At 41.0% G+C, this 19,076-nt stretch overlaps 2 protein-coding genes across 2 annotated transcripts in view; one reads left to right on the forward strand and one right to left on the reverse strand.

Annotated features, from left to right (window-relative positions):
- The window catches only part of PRKG1 (protein kinase cGMP-dependent 1), a 1,628,352-nt gene that overhangs the window by 769,904 nt on the left and 839,372 nt on the right, over window positions 1–19,076 (reverse strand). The gene's annotated exons all lie outside the window — the stretch shown is intronic.
- On the forward strand, window positions 14,633–16,621 carry CSTF2T (cleavage stimulation factor subunit 2 tau variant). The gene has a single exon (XM_042781416.1). It carries the CDS (start codon window positions 14,633–14,635, stop codon window positions 16,619–16,621), a length of 1,989 nt encoding a protein of 662 aa, XP_042637350.1.

Below are 19,076 nucleotides of genomic sequence, written 5' to 3' on the forward strand. Positions count from 1 at the left end.
AGATGGATTGATACAGTGGCTGCAATGATGAGCTCAAGTATAGCAGGGATTGTGGGGCTGGCGCGGGATAGGGCAGTGTTTCGTTCTGCTATGCATGGGGTCGCTATGAGTCGGAAACGACTCGACAGCACTTAACAACAACAACCACCTCCTACATAAGGAAAAAATGCTGGTGTCTTCCAAAGGAAGTAGACTAAAAAAAAAGTTACAGCTTTGAGGTAAGCAATCAGAACTGCCTATGAGAGAAAACAAAGGCACAGGGAACTTCATTTTGTTTCCTATGGAACTTTTTTTAGGAGCCCAGAAGTCTTTTCTACAACAGGTATGTACACGTACTTTAAGCAAAAGAATATCAAAAAGTAACGGAAGTGGTTGACAGCAACTATAGGACCTAAAATGAAACACAAAAAAATGAGAAGAAAATATGTAAGAAATGTGAGCATGGGAAGCAAAATCTTCATATAACATACTCAATCACTGAACTACCCAAACAGGGAACTGATAATCCCTTCATAGCTGTCAAACATAAAACAAGCAAACAAAAACACAGAACAGGAAAATATACCAAGGCATCCACAGAAATGTGACTCAGGCTAGCCAACTATTATGATGCTTCATTTGCGAGAAGAAGCTGATGGTCATAGGTTAACTCATATTTGTACTATTAGCTTACTGTACAAATGATATATGAATTTACTTACAATACTTAATTTAACTAATATAACCTGGTTATACTTTATTCATGTTAGCCTCAAGAGGTGTGCTTCAAAAATCAGGCTTTAAGATTAGATTTTAAGAACTCGTTGTTGTTGTTGTTATTTGCCGTCGAGTCAGCCCTGACTCATAGCGACCCCTCCTTGGGTTTTCGAGGCAGTGTCACTACGGAAGTAGGATTGTCCAACCTTCCTTTCGAGGCATGGCTGGTGGGTTTGAACCGCCAGCCTTCTGGTTAGCAGTCAAACGCCTTAGGCACTATGCTACCAGAGCTCCTAGTCAGAAAAAAAATTTGAGACTATGAGAACCTAAGAAACTCCTACGAACCATCTGGTTATTACATGAATAGCTAGGCAACACTGTACTAGCCATGGAACAGGCTTCCCCATATCCCTCCTTATACATGTAGAGGAGACCGAGGGGCTGTCAGTTACACTGTCTTCAAGTGGAAGACAATCAGTTACAAGTCATAGCTCAGGTGTTCAGTACATATAGGTATATATATTCTTGTTGTTAGCTGTGGTTTCCTTATGCACCAGGGAACGAAATGCTGCCCAAACTATTGTGATCCATAGGGTTTTCGTTGGATGATTTTCGGAAGTAGATCACCAGGCCTTCCTTGCTACTCTGTCGTAGTCTGGTCCTACACTGAATGAAACCAGTTCAGCATCATAACAAGAAGCAAGCTTCCACTGATAGATAGATGGTGGCTGCACATGAGGTGCTCTGGTCGGGAACTGGACCTGGGTCTCCACATACCAAAAACCAAAACAAATCCACTGCCATCTACTTGATTCCAACCCATAGTGGCCCAAAGCAAGAATTATACCTCTAATCCACCTCTCCACTTATGTTGTTGTTGTTGTTAGGTGTATGTATAACAGAATAAAATACTGCCCAGTCCTGCACCATGCTCACAAATATTGCTATGTTCACGCCCAATGTTGCAGCCACTATGTCAGTCCATCTCATTGAAAGTCTTCCTCTTTTTCCTGACTCTCTGCTTTACCAAGCATGATGTCCTTCTCTAGGGACTGGCGCCTCCTGAGAAAGTGTCCAAAATACATTAAACAAAGTTTTGCCATCCTTGCTTCTAAGGACCGTTCTGGCTGTACTTCTTTCAAGAAAGACTTCTTCATCCTTCTGTCCAAGGTATTACCAATATCCTTCACCAACACTGTAATTCAAATGCATCAATCCTTCTTCCACTTTCCCCACTGCCAGCTGTTACACACATGCATCAGGCAATTGAAAATACCACGTTCAACCTTAGTTATCAAAGGGAAATCTTGGCTTTTTTTTTTTTTAACACTTTAAAGAGGTCTTTTCAGGAATATTTACCCAATGCAATATGAAGTTTGATTTCTTGACTGTTGCTTCCATGGGCATTGATTGTGGATCTGAATAAAATGAAATTCTTGACAACTTCAATCTTTTCTCTATTTATCATGATCTTGGCTTATTGGTTCAGATGTGAGGATTTTTGTTTTCTTAATGTTAAGGTGTAATCCATATTGAAGGCTGTAGTTGTTGATCTTCATTAATTAGTATGTGCTTCAAGTCCTCTCCACTTTAGCAAGCAAGGTTGTGTCATCTGCATATCGCAAGTTTTTAATGAATCTTTGTCCAATCCCCATGCAGTGTTATTCTTTGCATAGACTAGCTTCTCTGATTATTTGCTCAGCAAACAGCCTGAGTGAGTATGGTGAAAGGATACAACCTTGCCATGTAGCTCTCTGGACTGTACACCATGAAGTATCCTGCTATTCTGTTTGAATGACCACCTCTTGGCATCTACAGGTTCCTCATAAGCACAATTAAACCAAAACCAAAAAACCAAATTCACTGCCATAGAGTCAATTTCGACTCATAGCAACCGCTCCTTGGGTTTCCAAGGCAGTATCACTACAGAAGTAGATTGTCCCATCTTCCTTCTGAGGAGTGGCTGGTGGATTTGAATTGCCAACCTTCTGGTTAGCAGTCAAATACCTTAGGCACTACACCACCAGAGCCCCTAAGCACAATTAAGTGTTCTGGAATTCCTAACCTTTGCAACATTATCCATAATTGGTTATGATTCAAAGAGTTGAATGCTTTTAAGTAGTCAAAACTTGGGTAAACACCTTTCTGGTATTTTTTGCATTCAGTCAAGATCCATCTGACAATTAGCAGTGATAAGCCTTGTTCCACATTCTCTTCAGAATCCAGCTTCAACTGTTTTTGAATTACCTTCAAGATAATTTTACTTGTGTGTGATATTAATGATATTGTTCAACATTTCCACATTCCATTGGATCACCTTTCCTGGGAACAGGCACAAATATGGATCTCTTCCAGTTAGTTGGCCAAGTATCTGTTTTCCAAATTTCTTGGCATAGATGAGTGAAGACTTCAAGTGTTGCATCCATTTGTGGAAATATCTCAATTGGTATTCTAGAGCCTTATTTTTTGGCCAATGCCGTTAGTACAGCTTGTACTTCTTCCTTCAGTACCATAGGTTTGTAATCATATGCTGCCTTCTCAAATGGGTTCATGTCGACCAATTCTTTTTGGTATAATGACTCAATTTTTCACCCATAGAATCCTTCAGTTTTGCAACTTAAGGCTTGAATTTTTTTCTTCAGTTCTTTCAGCCTGAGAAATTATGAACTTGCTCTTCCTTTTTGTTTTTCTAGTTCCAGGTCTTTGCACATTTCACTATAATGTTTTATTTTGTCTTCTAGAGCTGCCATCAACTTAGGCTGTTAAGTGCCATCAGTTTAGCATAGTAAAGTGATATAACACAGAACTTAGCAGAGTAAAGAGATGAACAGTCCTTTTCCTGGCAACAAAGAAAAAAATCCTTTCATCTTCAACTTTAGCAAACAGGTCAATGAGTAAACAAGTTATGCTTTCATTTTCTCTCTTTTCTTTCAGAAAATCTAACATATCAAAAATGCCTTTGGAAACTGTCTGCTCTGATCCTCTACTATCTATCTTGCTTGACAGAACAGAAACTCCTCACAGGCACAGCTGTTCTTCCGCCACAAATTTGAACCTGAATACCATAAATCTTCACTAAAAGTTCAAGAGAAAGGCTAATGAAAGTTTCCAGCAAAAAGTTCTACTGAAAGCAGGAGTTGCATTTCACTTCCTATTTAAACACTCACATTGTCAACTCAAGGAGCTCTGGTTGCACAGTGGTTAAAGTATTTGGTTGCTAACCAGAAGGTCAGTGGTTTGAACCCATCAGCCGCTCTGCTCTGTAGGAGAGAGATGAGGTAATCTGCTTCCATAAAGATTTACAGCCTTGGAAATCCTATGGCGCAGTTCTACTCTGGCCTATAGGGTCAGTATGAGTCGGAATGGACTTAATAGCAATATTGTCAGTTCAGTGCCTGACTTCCACATAGACAGATACATGCTCAATGTTGTTGTATACCATCGAGTTCATTTCAACCCAGAGTGATCCTGTAAGACAAAATGTAACTGCCCCAAAGAATTTCCTAGCCTATAAATCTTTGTGGGAGCAGATTGCCTGATCTTTTCTTCCAAGGAGCCACTGGTGGATTTGAAGTAGTGACCTTCATAGTCTGCAATGGTTAGCAGCCCAGCTTTTAATCACTGCACCTACCTGGGCTCTTACATGCTCAACTTAAAAAAACCACAACTCACTACCAATGAGTCCATTCTGACTTATAGTGATCTTCATTGGGTTGATAAGGCTGAAAATCTTTACTGAAGCAGACTGCCTCACCTTTCTTCTGCAGAGCAGCTGACAGATTTGAACTGTCACAGGCCAAGTTCCAGAATAATGACTAGAAAGTCAGCTGTAGCTCAGAAAGAAACTTAGTAAGAGGATAGTAACCTTGTAAGGTGGAGACACACAGGGCTAGAGGTAATGCTATGCGTATCTCCTCAAGCCTTAGAAGCTAGGGGTTAGTACTTTTTAAGGTCATGGGGTACATGATTTCAAAAGACCTTATGCAGGCAAGTATTCATAAAATCCTGATCCTTTTGTGAATGTCAGGAAGCGGAACAAGACTGATAAATTCCTAACAATAAACCTCAGCTTCCTTCAGTCTAGGTGCATGCTCTGTTTCTTCTAAGATGGAGTCTGCGAGTTCCCACATGGATGCAGCAACTTCTGCACATGGTGTATTCTGCTGTTTGCTCTTGGTTCAAGTCTTGATCTCATCTGAGGTTGGCCATCAGGCTGTAAAGGAGGGCAGGGTGTGTAGGCTCCAAAAGTGGTTAACACTGACCACGGGTAGTGGGCTAAAAGACATCTCAAAAATGGCCTGTTATCAGGAAATGCCATCTAAGCTATAAATTTATATTTGCCTTATTTCCCTTGCAGTCTCCCTTCCTTAGTCTTGCGATCTGAGGAATATGGTTGCCCTGTCCTGTGAGCTGTGCCTGTCTAGGTTTTATGATCTCAGGAATGTGGTTGCAAGAGCAGGATTCTTATGTGATGATGCCTAGAAGTAATAGAATACAGCAATGTTTAAATTCAACAAGATTAATATGGCGCTCAGGTTATGAAGTTAGAACACATATCCATCTCCCAGAAATTCTAATCTGTCTATATTATTACAGAACCACTTACCTGTTAATTAGCAGCCAAATGCCTTAACCACTACACCACAGAGCTCCTTACATGCTTAGAAAGTACTTACAAAATTATCGTTTTTAGGTGCCACCAAGTTGGCGCCAAATCATAGCAGCCCTATGTACCACAAAATGAAATAATACTGCCTAGTCCTGCACCATCCTCAGTCCCTGCTATGCTTGAAGCCATCATTGCAGCTTCTGTGTCAATTGATCTCATTGAGGGTCTTCCCCTTTTTCGCTGACCCTCTACTGTACTTAGCACAATACCCTTCTTCAGGGACTGGTCCCTTCTGAAAACAGAACCAAAATAAGTGAGACAAAGCCTGACCACTCTCTCTTTCAAGAAGTATTCTGACTGTACTTACAGAATAGGTGCTTGAAGGAATTTTGGTTGTATAATGGAATATGAGGTCTTTGCTGATTGGAAAGGTGCCAGGTAACTCTGCTACCTGCTGGGGGAGTAAGTATTCTACCCTCCAGGGACAGGTTACTCAACATAAGGGTAAGCACAGGTTTACTTTTGATTACTTACTTACCTGTAGTGAACAATTTCATTCGTGAGGTTGGGAGAGACAAAAATGCCAGTCACACCTAGAAGCAGAATCTTTGATATGATGAAAAAAATGTGGAATTGTTCATTACAGATTAGTAAGCAAGCCCTTGTTTATTGACTAATTCAACACTGACTCCCCAGCCTTCTCATCTGCAGACACCAGCTCTCAGGAGGAATTCTTGGAACCTTGCTTCCATGTGGAGGTCACAGTAGTGATGGAAAACAGCTGCAAAACTGCCCAGTCCTAGAAGCCTGGCAGTGAACTCCAGACCACCAACCTGGCAGGTAAACTTTGGCACTTTTTTCATTTTCCCAGCAGGAACTAGCATCTTTCCTGGACCCATTAGGGGATATGGGCTAACACACACAATTCCATTGTCAGGGCTAACAAAAGACTGAGCTCTGGAGGAATAGGTCATTCTCACTTCCCTGTTTCCCTACAGGCACTTGTTTTGTTCCCTAGAGCCAGAAGGAAATTTGCAAACACCTGGAACTAAATGAGAAGAAATTCTCTCATTGTACTGCTCTGTGAGAAAGAGTATGCAGCTATTTCAACAGAAATGAGACTACAGTGCTGAAGATGAGAATAACGGTAGCATTGTGACCATTTATCATAGTGTCGTTAAAATGTCAAAAATAGAATCATCAATACTTTCATAAGAAGGACTGAAAAGTTTGATATTTTAAAATGTTTATTTACCTTCAAGAAAATCATGCATTATATATAAGTGAGTTTCTGAGAACAGTGCATTAGTGGCTAACCACATCTTTACTGTTTTATATCAGACTGTTTTTCTATCTGCAAATCAGTATTTTGAAATTTCTATGAAATTATCTCTTTGGGGAACAAATATTTTATTTTTGGAGAGAGAGAGAGAGGGAATGACTTAGAGGAATGTTGCAGAAAAATGATCTCCAGTGGTAGGCAGGCACATGGGCAAGGCTGTCCAGTGTACAACAACCCCTTCCATTGCTCCCCTCCCTAGTACACACATAGAGCAATTTTTGGTATTTTCATGTTTTGGGTTAAAATAATTGAAAATCTGTATTTGTTGCTAATAGCCATTGCCCTGAGCCCCCTGAACGACCTCCCTCCTTATGTCTTATCCCCTCCAGTTCTACAGATGATGTCTGTGTTGTTGTTGTTGTTATGTGCCACTGAGTCGGCCCCGACTCATAGCAACCCCTCCTTGGGTTTCTGAGGCGGTATCACTATGGAAGTAGGTTGCCCAGCCTTCCTTCTGAGGAGTGGCTGGTGGGTCTGAACCCCCAACCTTCTGGTTAGTAGTCAAGTGCCTTAGGCACTATGCTACCAGAATATAGCTGTATTTAATTGTTCAATAGTCTCAGTATCATCCCTAACTCTAACCCCTTCCTCAGGCTGTACTGAATCATGGATGCACTTCAGAGCAATGCTGTGCTTTATACTCTTTCTCCCAGAAAAAGACTGATGTCATTTACATATTATTAACATTCCCCTAAAAAGATCAATTTTGTTTTATTCACATTTAAAAAAAAAAAAACTTTGCCGTATAATTAATTGCAAATTATACTTCATGAGGATCAACTTTATAATGGACCTGAGTAGGATGTCAGTAGCCAGAGACATATAAATCATTCTCTCCAGGCAAATCTCTAATAAGTAATCAAGGACTGTAGATGAGCCCCTTTCAATGGTGATGGAGTAGGGAGAAAAAGCAGAGAACTAGTCCTCCAGCAGAAAAAAGCCACCACAGAAGTGCAAAGGAAAATGCGAGAGGGGAGCTGGAAGTGGGAGACTGAGTGACAGACAGACGGATAGACAGACACACACAGAGAGAGAGAGAGAGAGAGAGAGAGAAATGGGAATACAGCATTTTGAAGGCCTTACAACCAACTGCCCATTTCTTCTTTTCCTGAAGACAACTGCATCATTGAATTCTGAGACATAACAGAGTATCATTAAAATACCATCACTCCATTTAATTACTGTGATTAGAGTTGGTTTCTCTACTTGTACCAGAAAGTGTTATCTACCACACTCTTATAAACACTGGATTTATGTTTATTTATTTATTTATTTAATTTCTGACTCTATGAAATCTGTTTTGAGGCAGATTTAAACTGGCACTCCTGAAGTAGTATTTTTCAAGGCTCATTCAACTGGGACAAATAATCAGAAATACATTCATTCTGCCACACTGTTGTTTTGTTTCTTAAAAGAAATTAAACAATCTACATTCCCAGCTAAATGTTTCAGAAAGATTTCTTTCATGTAAACTGGTGGAAATATACAGGCTCATTCCGTAGGCCAACAGAGCCTCAGAAAGAAGATGCCAACCCAACTTACAGAAGAGTCAGAAGTTCAGACATATCTCTGAAACTGGGTATTGGATTGTTATGGTCACAGAGAAAAAAAATCCATGAGTTGTTCATGTTAAACAGGATGTCTTTATTCAGGACCCGGTTTCAGGGTGTGTGCTTTTCCACAGTTTATAAGGATACTTCCTCCCTCTGTGTTCTTTCGGGTGACAGCCTGAAGCAAGAATATAGGAGCTCTGCTTCTTGTCCAATTAGTCACGCCTTTCTGTGTTTGAATAAATGGCTTGTGTCTGCCTGTGCACAGTCTAAAGAAGTTGTCCTAGAGACATTCTGAAAACGACTATATGCTTAAATAGATATCCTGAGTGCTACACCAATGCAGTGTTGGGTAAGCCTATATCCTCTACAAAGTTCAGGCAGGTCCTTTTAATAAAAATGAACAAGTAGAATTTCACCTGAGGGTTCGCTATGCGTCGGGTTTGACTTGACGGCACATAACAACAACAACAACAAATACTTAAGGGGAGGTCTGGTGGCATAGTGCCTAAGGCATTTGACTGCTCCCCAGAAGGTTGGAGGTTCAAACCCACCAGCTACTCCTCAGAAGGAAGACTGGGCAATCTACTAATGTGCAGGTACTCCCTCGGAAACCCAAGAAGGGGTCGCTTTGAGTCAGAACGGGCTCGACCAATGGCTGTGAGTAAATATTTAACAGTGCGTTTCATGGTCTAGCACAACAACCCAGTGAGCACCAAAAGCAGTGGTAAAATTCTGATTAAAGTGTCCTACGGGATCAAGCCTAAAAAACACCCATGTTCAACTCAAAATCACCACTAGTTAAAACACCAATGTTAGCTAAAGTTGCCCCTGTAGGATTTTTAAAAATATATAATCTGGCAACAGGCCAGTAGGTCTGTCAAAGAAGAAAATCTCTGTTAGGAGAAAAGAAAAGAAGTACTGCCGAGCTGAGCAGCACTAAGTAAAAATACAAAGCACTCCACTCTGTCGGTCCAGTTAGAGGTTTGTATTCACAGAGAACAAAGGAAACAGAGGGGTTTAATGATTGATTCAGCTTCAGTTTTGGAGTCCTTTGAAATGTAAAGGTCGGCCATTGGGCTATGGGGGAGTGAGCTTCACTCCCCAGGTAAGTGGCAATTAGGCTATACACATTCTTCCTAGGTACAAACTGTTTACATCCTGACACATTCTTCCCAGGAACAAAGTATATACATCCTGACCTTTTGCTTCCTCAGAATGCATGTTGATCCCGCCATTCCTGTCCTAAGAGGAGTGCCTCCATGTTTGAAAATTTCCCTCTGCAGTTCATCCAGTTCAACCCTACTGATGATGAAAACGAAATTATAGAGCCCAAAAATACATAACATTAAACTGAAACTAGGGACTCTTTCCACTTAAAATGCTACTTCATCTACTACTACTACCACTACCAGTAATCCTATATAAAAGTGTAGATCCATGATTACCATGTAAAATAAATAATGATAAAAATAAATATATCATGTAGTCCCCAACATGATCCTAGAATACAGGTGCTATTATTATGTACAGGAGCTCTGGTAGCATAGTGGCTAAAGCACTTGACTGCTAACCGGAAGGCTGGCGGTTCAAACCCACCAGCCACTCCTCGGGAAGTAAGATTGGGCAATCTACTTCCGTAGTGATACTGCCTCGGAAACCCAAGGAGGGGTCGCTATGAGTCAGGGCCGACTCGACGGCACATAACAACAACAACATTATTATGTACAAGATGCATAAATGGAGGCACAGAGAGGTTTCAGTCATTTGGCCAAGGCCACATACTTACTTGTCAAATTAGGAAGCTAACCCAAGTCTTTCTGACATTAAAGTCTGTGCTGAGAACAGAGTTTGTTTAAAGATCTAGATTCCATTACAAGTTGCACAAGTAACTGTGTGACTGACCCTAGTCAAGTGCCTTGTTTTCTCTGGACTCATATTTTTCATCTATTTGGAAAAAAGAAAAAGAAAAAAAAAGAGTAGACTACACAATCATTCTAGGGAGAATTTTTTATTCTGTCCAACCTCTGTTGCTGGAATAGCATATTCCAAGCATCCCCAAATGCATGTAAAAACTTCACCTTGCCATTTACATGACTAGTCCCATGTATAAGTCAATACAATTCACTGTTTACTCTCCTGCATGTTGTCTTATATAAAATATGCCAAAAATTTTGGGGAAAACATCCCAGTCCATCCCATTTTGGGTTTGAGAAATGTATGCTCTTTCATTTTATGCAAAATTAGTTCATTACCTATCTATTTGGATAATTTTAGAATCCTTATGTGATATTTCAGTATAGCCCTTTAAATTGAAAAAGGAAACATTTTCTCAATTGCTTCAATCTTTATACCTTACAGTCCATCTGTTGCCACAGCATTAGTTGTGATGTCAATATTGCAACCAATTTCACACAGAGCCAATCAGGGGAAAAAAACAAAACAAAACAAGGGAGACCGTGAAGAGGCCTCAATAACCCATGGTTACTTTACTAATTGTGAAACAGAAAGTTTAAAATCAGGCCATGGTTCTTCTACTATGTATACTTGGGCAACTCACTTAATGAAATGGTAATTTAAAAGCTTGATCTCTTGAGTCCAATAATCTATGTTCAAATCTTGGCTCTGCAGTTAACAGCTATATAATGATGGGCAAGTTAGTTAACATTTTTGTATCTCCATTTCTTTAGCTATAAACTGAAATACATTGACTACCTCAAGGGAAAAAAAAAAATAACTAACTCACTGCCATGGCGTAAGATCTGACTCATAGCAACCCCCTCCTTGGGTTGCCAAGGCACTACCACTACGGAAGTTGATTGCCTCATCTTTCTTCCGAGGAATGACTGGTGGGTTTGAACCACCAGCCTTCTGGGTAGTAGTCAAGTGCATTAGGCACTAATGCTACGAGAGCTCCTGATGAGTTGCTGGTGGGTTTGAATTGCCAGCCTTCTGGTTAGCAGCCGAATGCCTTAGGCACTACGCTGCTTAAAGAACCGAACAAAAATGTTATATATAAAGTATTTATGATGAGCCTCCAATCTATGATGTGCTCAGAGTTAGCTTTTATTAATATTTTTCAATAATTTAAGTGAGTCCACCGTTAGGTGAAGTTCTATATATTTTTCTAAGTTTCTACATACTTAAAATTAAGGATAAAAATGTGCCTCACATGAGTATTGTCAGAACCAGGTGTAGAAATTTAAGGAAAAGTGTTTGTGACAAAAAACAAACTCTTACTGTCATGGCTTCTCTCTTTTTGTCTGTTCCCCAGAGTTCCTCAGCTCTCTGTGTCTCCCTATCTTTTGAGGCCAAGGTACCTTTGGTGTGGGATCAGCATGTCCCAGCTATACTACAAACCAAAAAACCAAACTCAATGCCCCTGAGTCAATTCCAACTCATAGTGACCCCTCTTTGGGCTTCCAATGCGGAATCTCTACCAAAGCAGATTACCCAATCTTCCTTCCTAGGAGTGGCTGGTGCATAGATCAGCATAAAAAAATTAATGGATTAACAAACAAACAAAAACCCCAGACCTCTTACCTGTTAATGGAAACCAAAACCAAACTCACTGCCATCAAATCGATTTCAAGTCATAGCAACCTTTACCGGGCTCTTCTTTATAGAAGCTGACCGCCTCCTCTTTCTTCTGAGCAAATGGTTCTTCAAAACCACTGACTTCGGCTACCAGCCGTAACCACTACACCACCGGAGGGCTTTTTCCTTTTTATGGACTGTACTAAATTTAGTTTGGCTTGATGCAAATGAAGGAAAAGATTTTGAGTCCTTTGTTTGGATAAGGGATTCTAATTTTACAGCATTAGCATCACCTGAGAACTTGTTAGAAATGCAAATTCCCCAATCCCACTCCCAACCCTCAGAATCTGAAAGTGGGGAGGAAGGGAGTAAGGCTCAGCTATCAGATTTAACAACCCCAGGCTCCAGGTGATTCTAATGCATACAAAAGTCAGAGAAATAACAGGTTTAAATACTATCATCAACAGTATTATAAATAAATAAATAAATCTCACTATCAGACTAAGTTATGCAAACTACTATTAACTATACAATTTATTCTGATACTCTTATCGTCCTCATGATTCCCACATTTGTACCAAAAACAAACCAAACTCACTGCCATCAAGTTGATTCTGACTCACAAACCACGCCCTTTGGGTTTTCAAAGTGCTACATCATTAAGGAAGTAGATTGCCCAGTCTTCCTTTTAAGAAGTGGCTGGTGGGTTTGAAATGCTAGCCTTCTGGTTAGCAGTCAAATGCCTTAGGCATTACACCACCAGAGCTCCTCCCCACGTTTATACACTAAAACAATTAAAAACATAATCAATGTTTAAATTGTCCTTGACCGAGTATGTGTAAAAATGCATGCCTTCTCTATGTAAAAGGATATACAAAAGGGAGACTAATGGACTCCTTTTTAAAGTTTTTCTCAATGGTATCATCCTTGTCCATTTTCCTTTCCTCCCTCTTACTCCCAAATAAAATAATCACACATGCACAAAAAAGCATTAATAGCAGTTGCCTATTCTGTTTAGCTGAATGAATAGGAAGATTTTATCGGGTGGCATGAATAGAGAGCACATAACAACAACATGAATTGCCCTGTGTCTTAGGAAAACAGTTAGACCCACGTCTGTTTTTAAGAAAACTACTACACATTTCTTTCCATTGGTCAGAGTCAAAGACTACTCAAGGTAACTAATAATGACAACAGAGCCTTGGAGGTAAGTGGCTGCTTTGTCAAATTGCTGGTTAAATTATCATACTCATCAGTCAGATAAGTAAACTAATTTCTGCTAAAGTTAAAGTTTCACAATTTCCCCAAAAGGCATATTTAGAATAAAGCATTTGTCCAAATGGCATATTTAGAATAAAGCATTTGTCTGCCTAAGAGTTGAGGCTAGGTTACTGGAGCATTCCACGACATAATGTAATCCATGTATATAATTTAACAATTTTCTAGTAGCCATGTTAAAAAAGAAAACAAAATGACTGATACTAATGTTAAAAACATATTTCATTTAACCCAATGTATCAAAAAATTATAATTTTAACATGTAAACAATATAAAATTACCACTGAGATATTTATTACATTTTTTTCTATTGGACTTGATATTGAGAATCTTGCGGATATTTTACAAGGATACATCAAACCAAACTCACTGCCATCTGGTCAATTCTGACTCAGAGCCCCCACTGGGTTTCCGAGTTACAGAAGTAAATCGCCCCATTTACTTTCCCATGAACCCCTGGTGGATTTGACCTGCTGACCTTCACGTTAGCAGCCACATGCCTTATCCACTACGCCACCAGAGATCCTTTTTACACAGACAGTACATATCAATCAGAATGTTAAATTTTCACTGGAAATTTTTGATGTATATTTAGAATTAATGAAATTTATCAATTCCAAAAGTACACACTCAAGTTGTTCCATATTTAAAATTTTTCCAGTAGCCAAGTGGAGAATCAGTTTTTACAGTAATTAAACAAACAAACAAAAAAAATTAACACTTCAATTCTTCACTCACACCAGCCACATTTCAAATATTCAATGGGGCTACAAGTTTTTCCCTTTATAGTGGTGAACTCACTGCATCAGTTTAATTAAAAAAAAAATCTAAATGTTTAACAATGTAAGGAAACTTACAATTTATTAACCAATACTCTGAAGCCATAAAATGTTATTTGTCATTAACGTTTAGTGTCAACCGGTCACCTACTAACAGCTATTACACGAAGCAATAGAATGAAGGAGCGGGAGAGCTGGCAGAATGGTTCAGTTTCCATTTCTTAGCAGCGATTTTCCTAAATTTTTTCCCAAGAACTATCACCTTTGAATTTAAGGGGCAAATCTCAAATATGTTTAGAAACAACTGCACTTTTCCTCGACCCTGGAATATGATTTTAAAATATAACGTAAACACCCCACAGTAAGGAGAAACGGTTACGTGAAAACATGTGTACCCAACGGAAGCACATGTTGCCTTAATGAGCTTTCAGTTAGCGGTTCCGCGCCTGTCGAACAGAAGCAAAACCGCTCTGACGTCACGTAGGCGGTCTCCCTCGGTTACCATAGGGTAGTCTCTGCGGCCATCTTTACTGTGGTCATGCGCCAAGGCTGCAGTGGTGGCAGTGAGGCGCCATGGAAAATCTACACCATTAAGAGACAGGAAAGGAATCCTGCGTTTCAGTAATAAGTAGATCGAAACCTGATGAACAAGGATCCGAAAGACAATAGCTAAATTAGCGGCACACATAGGCGCTGTTTCCGCGGAGAATCGGAACGCTTAAGGCGCATAGTGCCGTTTCTGGCCGGATTTTGAGAGCTATTTCCGTTTCTTGCCGGAAGTCTGAGTCGCAAGAAGACGACTAGTTGAAAATCCGCTACGTCTGGGTGCACAGCCGGAATCATGTCGAGTTTGGCGGTGAGAGACCCGGCAATGGATCGATCACTGCGTTCCGTGTTCGTGGGAAACATTCCGTATGAGGCGACTGAGGAGCAGTTAAAGGACATATTCTCAGAGGTTGGTTCCGTTGTGAGTTTCCGGCTGGTATACGATAGAGAGACGGGAAAACCCAAGGGTTATGGCTTCTGCGAGTATCAAGACCAGGAGACCGCGCTTAGTGCCATGCGGAACCTTAATGGGCGGGAGTTCAGCGGTAGAGCGCTTCGGGTGGACAATGCTGCCAGTGAAAAGAATAAGGAGGAACTAAAGAGCCTAGGGCCTGCAGCGCCCATTATTGACTCACCCTATGGGGACCCTATCGATCCGGAAGACGCCCCAGAATCAATAACCAGAGCAGTCGCCAGCCTCCCTCCGGAGCAGATGTTTGAGTTGATGAAACAGATGAAGCTCTGTGTCCAAAACAGTCACCAAGAAGCTCGAAACATGTTACTACAAAACCCGCAACTGGCTTATGCGCTGTTGCAGGCACAGGTAGTAATGAGAATTATGGATCCAGAGATTGCACTGAAAATTCTGCATCGCAAAATACACGTCACACCGCTTATCCCAGGCAAATCTCAGACTGTCTCTGTCTCTGGCCCAGGCCCTGGCCCTGGCCCTGGCCCTGGCCTCTGCCCAGGACCTAATGTTATGCTGAACCAGCAGAATCCTCCAGCCCCTCAGCCTCAGCATTTGGCTAGAAGACCTGTGAAAGACATTCCTCCTCTGATGCAGACTCCTATCCAGGGTGGAATTCCAGCCCCAGGTCCAATCTCGGCTCCTATTCCTGGACCTGGTCCAGCTTCCTTAACTCCTGGAGGAGCAATGCAGCCCCAAGTTGGAATGCCTGGTGTTGGCCCATTGCCTTTAGAGCGGGGACAAGTGCAAATGACAGATCCCAGAGCTCCCATACCTCGTGGACCCATGACTGCTGGTGGCCTGCCTCCTCGAGGACTGTTGGGAGATGCTCCGAATGACCCACGTGGAGGGACTCTGCTTTCAGTCACTGGAGAAGTAGAGCCCAGAGGTTATCTGGGCCCACCCCATCAGGGCCCTCCCATGCACCATGCCTCTGGTCATGACAACCGAGGTCCTTCTTCACATGAGATGAGGGGAGGGCCAATAGCAGATCCAAGACTGCTAATTGGAGAGCCCAGAGGACCCATGATGGATCAAAGGGGTCTGCCCATGGATGGTAGAGGTGGTAGAGATTCTCGAGGGATGGAAACACGATCCATGGAAGCTGAAGTCTTAGAAGCACGAGTAATGGAGAGAAGAGGAATGGAGACCTGTGCATTGGAAACCAGAGGAATGGAAGCTAGGGGCATGGATGCAAGAGGAATGGAGATACGGGGCCCTTGCCCCAGTTCAAGAGGCCCTATGACCAATGCACTCCAGGGTCCTGGGCCCATTAATATGGGGGCAGGTGGGCCTCAGGGACCCAGACAGGTCCCAAGCATTTCAGGGGTGGGAAATCCTGGAGGTGGCATGCAGGCATCAGGCATACAAGGAGCAGGCATGCAAGGGGCTGGCATGCAGGGGGCAGGGATGCAAGGAGGGGCCATGCAGGGGGCGGGGATGCAAGGAGGAGCCATGCAGGGGGCGGGCATGCAAGGAGGGGCCATGCAGGGGGCGGGCATGCAAGGAGGGGCCATGCAGGGGGCAGGGATGCAAGGAGGGGCCATGCAGGGGGCGGGGATGCAAGGAGGGGCCATGCAGGGGGCGGGCGTGCAAGGAGGGGCCATGCAGGGGGCGGGCAAGCAAGGTGGAGGCCAACCTAGCACTTTCAGTCCCGGGCAGAGCCAAGTAACTGCACAGGATCAAGAAAAAGCAGCTTTGATCATGCAGGTTCTTCAGCTGACTGCAGATCAGATTGCCATGCTCCCTCCTGAGCAAAGGCAGAGTATTCTGATTTTAAAGGAACAAATTCAGAAATCCACTGGAGCTTCTTAAAAAGTTCTAGAAAATACTTGGCAGTAGTCTCAGAAAGTTCATTTTGTAGCATGAAGAATGAGAGCAAAAAGCTCACTTTTGCAACTCAAATGATAAAAGGTTTCCACTCTAGAGCCTAATCTCATCTCTTACATTTTCTTTGTTTTGCCCTTTTTAAATTGGGGATGGGGAAGAGGGAATGGGTCTGTTCACTTTAAGTCACCACAAATATACAAAAACAACTGAACATTGTATCAAAGTTACAAAGAATGTGCAGCAATATGAAAAATGTCTAATATGTTAACTACATTTTGAAATACTGGGTGGAATTGCGTGAAAACTACACAAAGACAAAGGTGACTTGTTAAAATGGTAATGTTCTAAGATAGTTTTATGGGTTTTTTTGTTGTTGTATAGGTTTTTTGGTATAATAGGAGCCCTGGTGGTGCAGTGGTTAAAATACTCATCTGCCAACCCCAAAGTCAGTGGTTTGAACCCACCAGCTGCTCTGTGGAAGAAAGATGTGGCAATCTACTTCCTTAAAATTTACAGCCTTGGAAACCCTATGAAGCAGTTCTGCTCTGTCCTGTAGGGTTGCTGTGAATCAGAATTCACTCGACAGCAACAGGTTTGGTTTTTTGGTTTAATAAGTTTACCTCACAACTATATATTTTTTGGTAAGCCATTTGAAATGTGAACTAGGGCAACTGAATATTAGGTTAAGTATTGTTCTAGTGTTTTGAAATTATTTTGAAATGTTACTGCTAACAGGTTAAGTTTAAACTTGTGGTATGGGAATTGTAATTTTCTGAAGTGATGGTACCTGAAAAATCAAGAAGTGCACTGGTTTGATGTTACTTCATTTATTCTGCCCATGAGACCCACGCTATTCTGACCTGGTCCTGAGAGTTTTGGTGGGGTAGTTCTAACCAGGTTACTTAGGTCTGCTCTGATTATACTCAATAATTTCTCCTATTTTTCAACAGTCTTTAAGCCCTACATAAGAATTTGAATAATTCTCTCACATCCTTCCCAAATTCACTGTTTAAAGACTAGCTGATTAGGAGAAGTTAGACACAGCACTGGGTTTTCCTTGAAAAGTTGGGGACTTCACTCAGTATAGTTCTCAGTAGCTTCCATGTACAGATGATAGCTATCTGTAGAACCAGAGTCAGGAGTTAAAAATGTTAGTCTCATCAACATTTAAAATATATTTTAGTTTTCTTTCCTATTCTACTATCACCATTTTAAAGGAATAGTTAAGGCCCAAGTAAGTAGAGGCTTTTTTTTTTTTTTTTTAGCCTGAATGCTGTTGACTTATTGTTCATTTTACTTTTTACAAGTAATAACCATTTAGTCCTAAGATAATACCCATGAGATCATATTTAAAAATCCATAAAAAGAAGGTGGGTCTTATCACATTCCTTTAGAGTTGCACTGTGTTTTTAATCCTGGAGGATGTGCACATATGGGAATTTGTATCAGAGCAAGTATTAATTAATAGCAGCATAAACTTCCAAGTGGTCAGATGATCCTTGCTGCAGAAGAAAAACCAGTATCTACTTGGAGAACTAAAAACAATACCTTTTAGTACAAGGAAATACAAGTTATTTCCACTTTACAAGGTTTTTACATCCTAAATGAGTAACTCGTTCTCTTTACAAAGTTCTTCATCCCTGTGCTGCTGTTTCCTGCTACCTATTTTACTTTTGTGTATACTATTAACTTTCCCGTGTTTTCAGTATGCTTCTCCTACTTTGGAATGAAAACTCTACATGTGTGTTAGTATGTTAATTAGTTAATACTAATTCAGAGTTGGCTTTGTTACCTTGATAATACCAGTTGCTTTGTCCCAAAGCTTTCACTGAAAGGCTTTAGCTGAAAATTATTGTATGTTAATGTTTTGTTGTTGTAGTTATAGCTCTGTGCTCTTTAATGCCAACTAACTAAATAAATAAAAATGCACAAATAAGGCTAACTCTGCTATCTGATGTGTCTGCTTGTTTTTAATAAACACATTGTACAAAAGTGACATCCTTTCTTGAGAGAGAGACGAGACTTGGTTACTTATGTTGTTAATGAACAAGGCAAAGTTAATGATATTGCAGGAATGAATGGAGATTCCTCTTTTAGATACATTATCTAGACAGTTGCACAACTGAAATAACTATCAAGATATATCTTATTCTAAGGGTGGTATCACTAGCAATATTGGATGTGCTGCTTCCTTCTGTTCCTATTCCCCACAGAGAACTCTTCTCTGTTCCAGAAGCACCTTATATCCATCTTCATTACTGACAAAACTTGATGAGTAAGTGTACTATGTTTACTTTTCTTTGTTACTACCCCTAATTCCATATTCTGAAAGACTATGAGTCTTTGAAGGCAAGGACTGTCTTATTCATCTCTGTATCTCAGTAGTTAGCTTAAAACCACAAGTGGGAAAGAAGGACAAAACATCAGTCTTAGGGGAAAA

Source organism: Orycteropus afer, unplaced genomic scaffold (genome assembly GCF_000298275.1).
Source record: "Orycteropus afer afer isolate SDZICR_OR568_19922 unplaced genomic scaffold, OryAfe1.0 scaffold00118, whole genome shotgun sequence".
NCBI classification, from domain to species: domain Eukaryota; kingdom Metazoa; phylum Chordata; class Mammalia; order Tubulidentata; family Orycteropodidae; genus Orycteropus; species Orycteropus afer.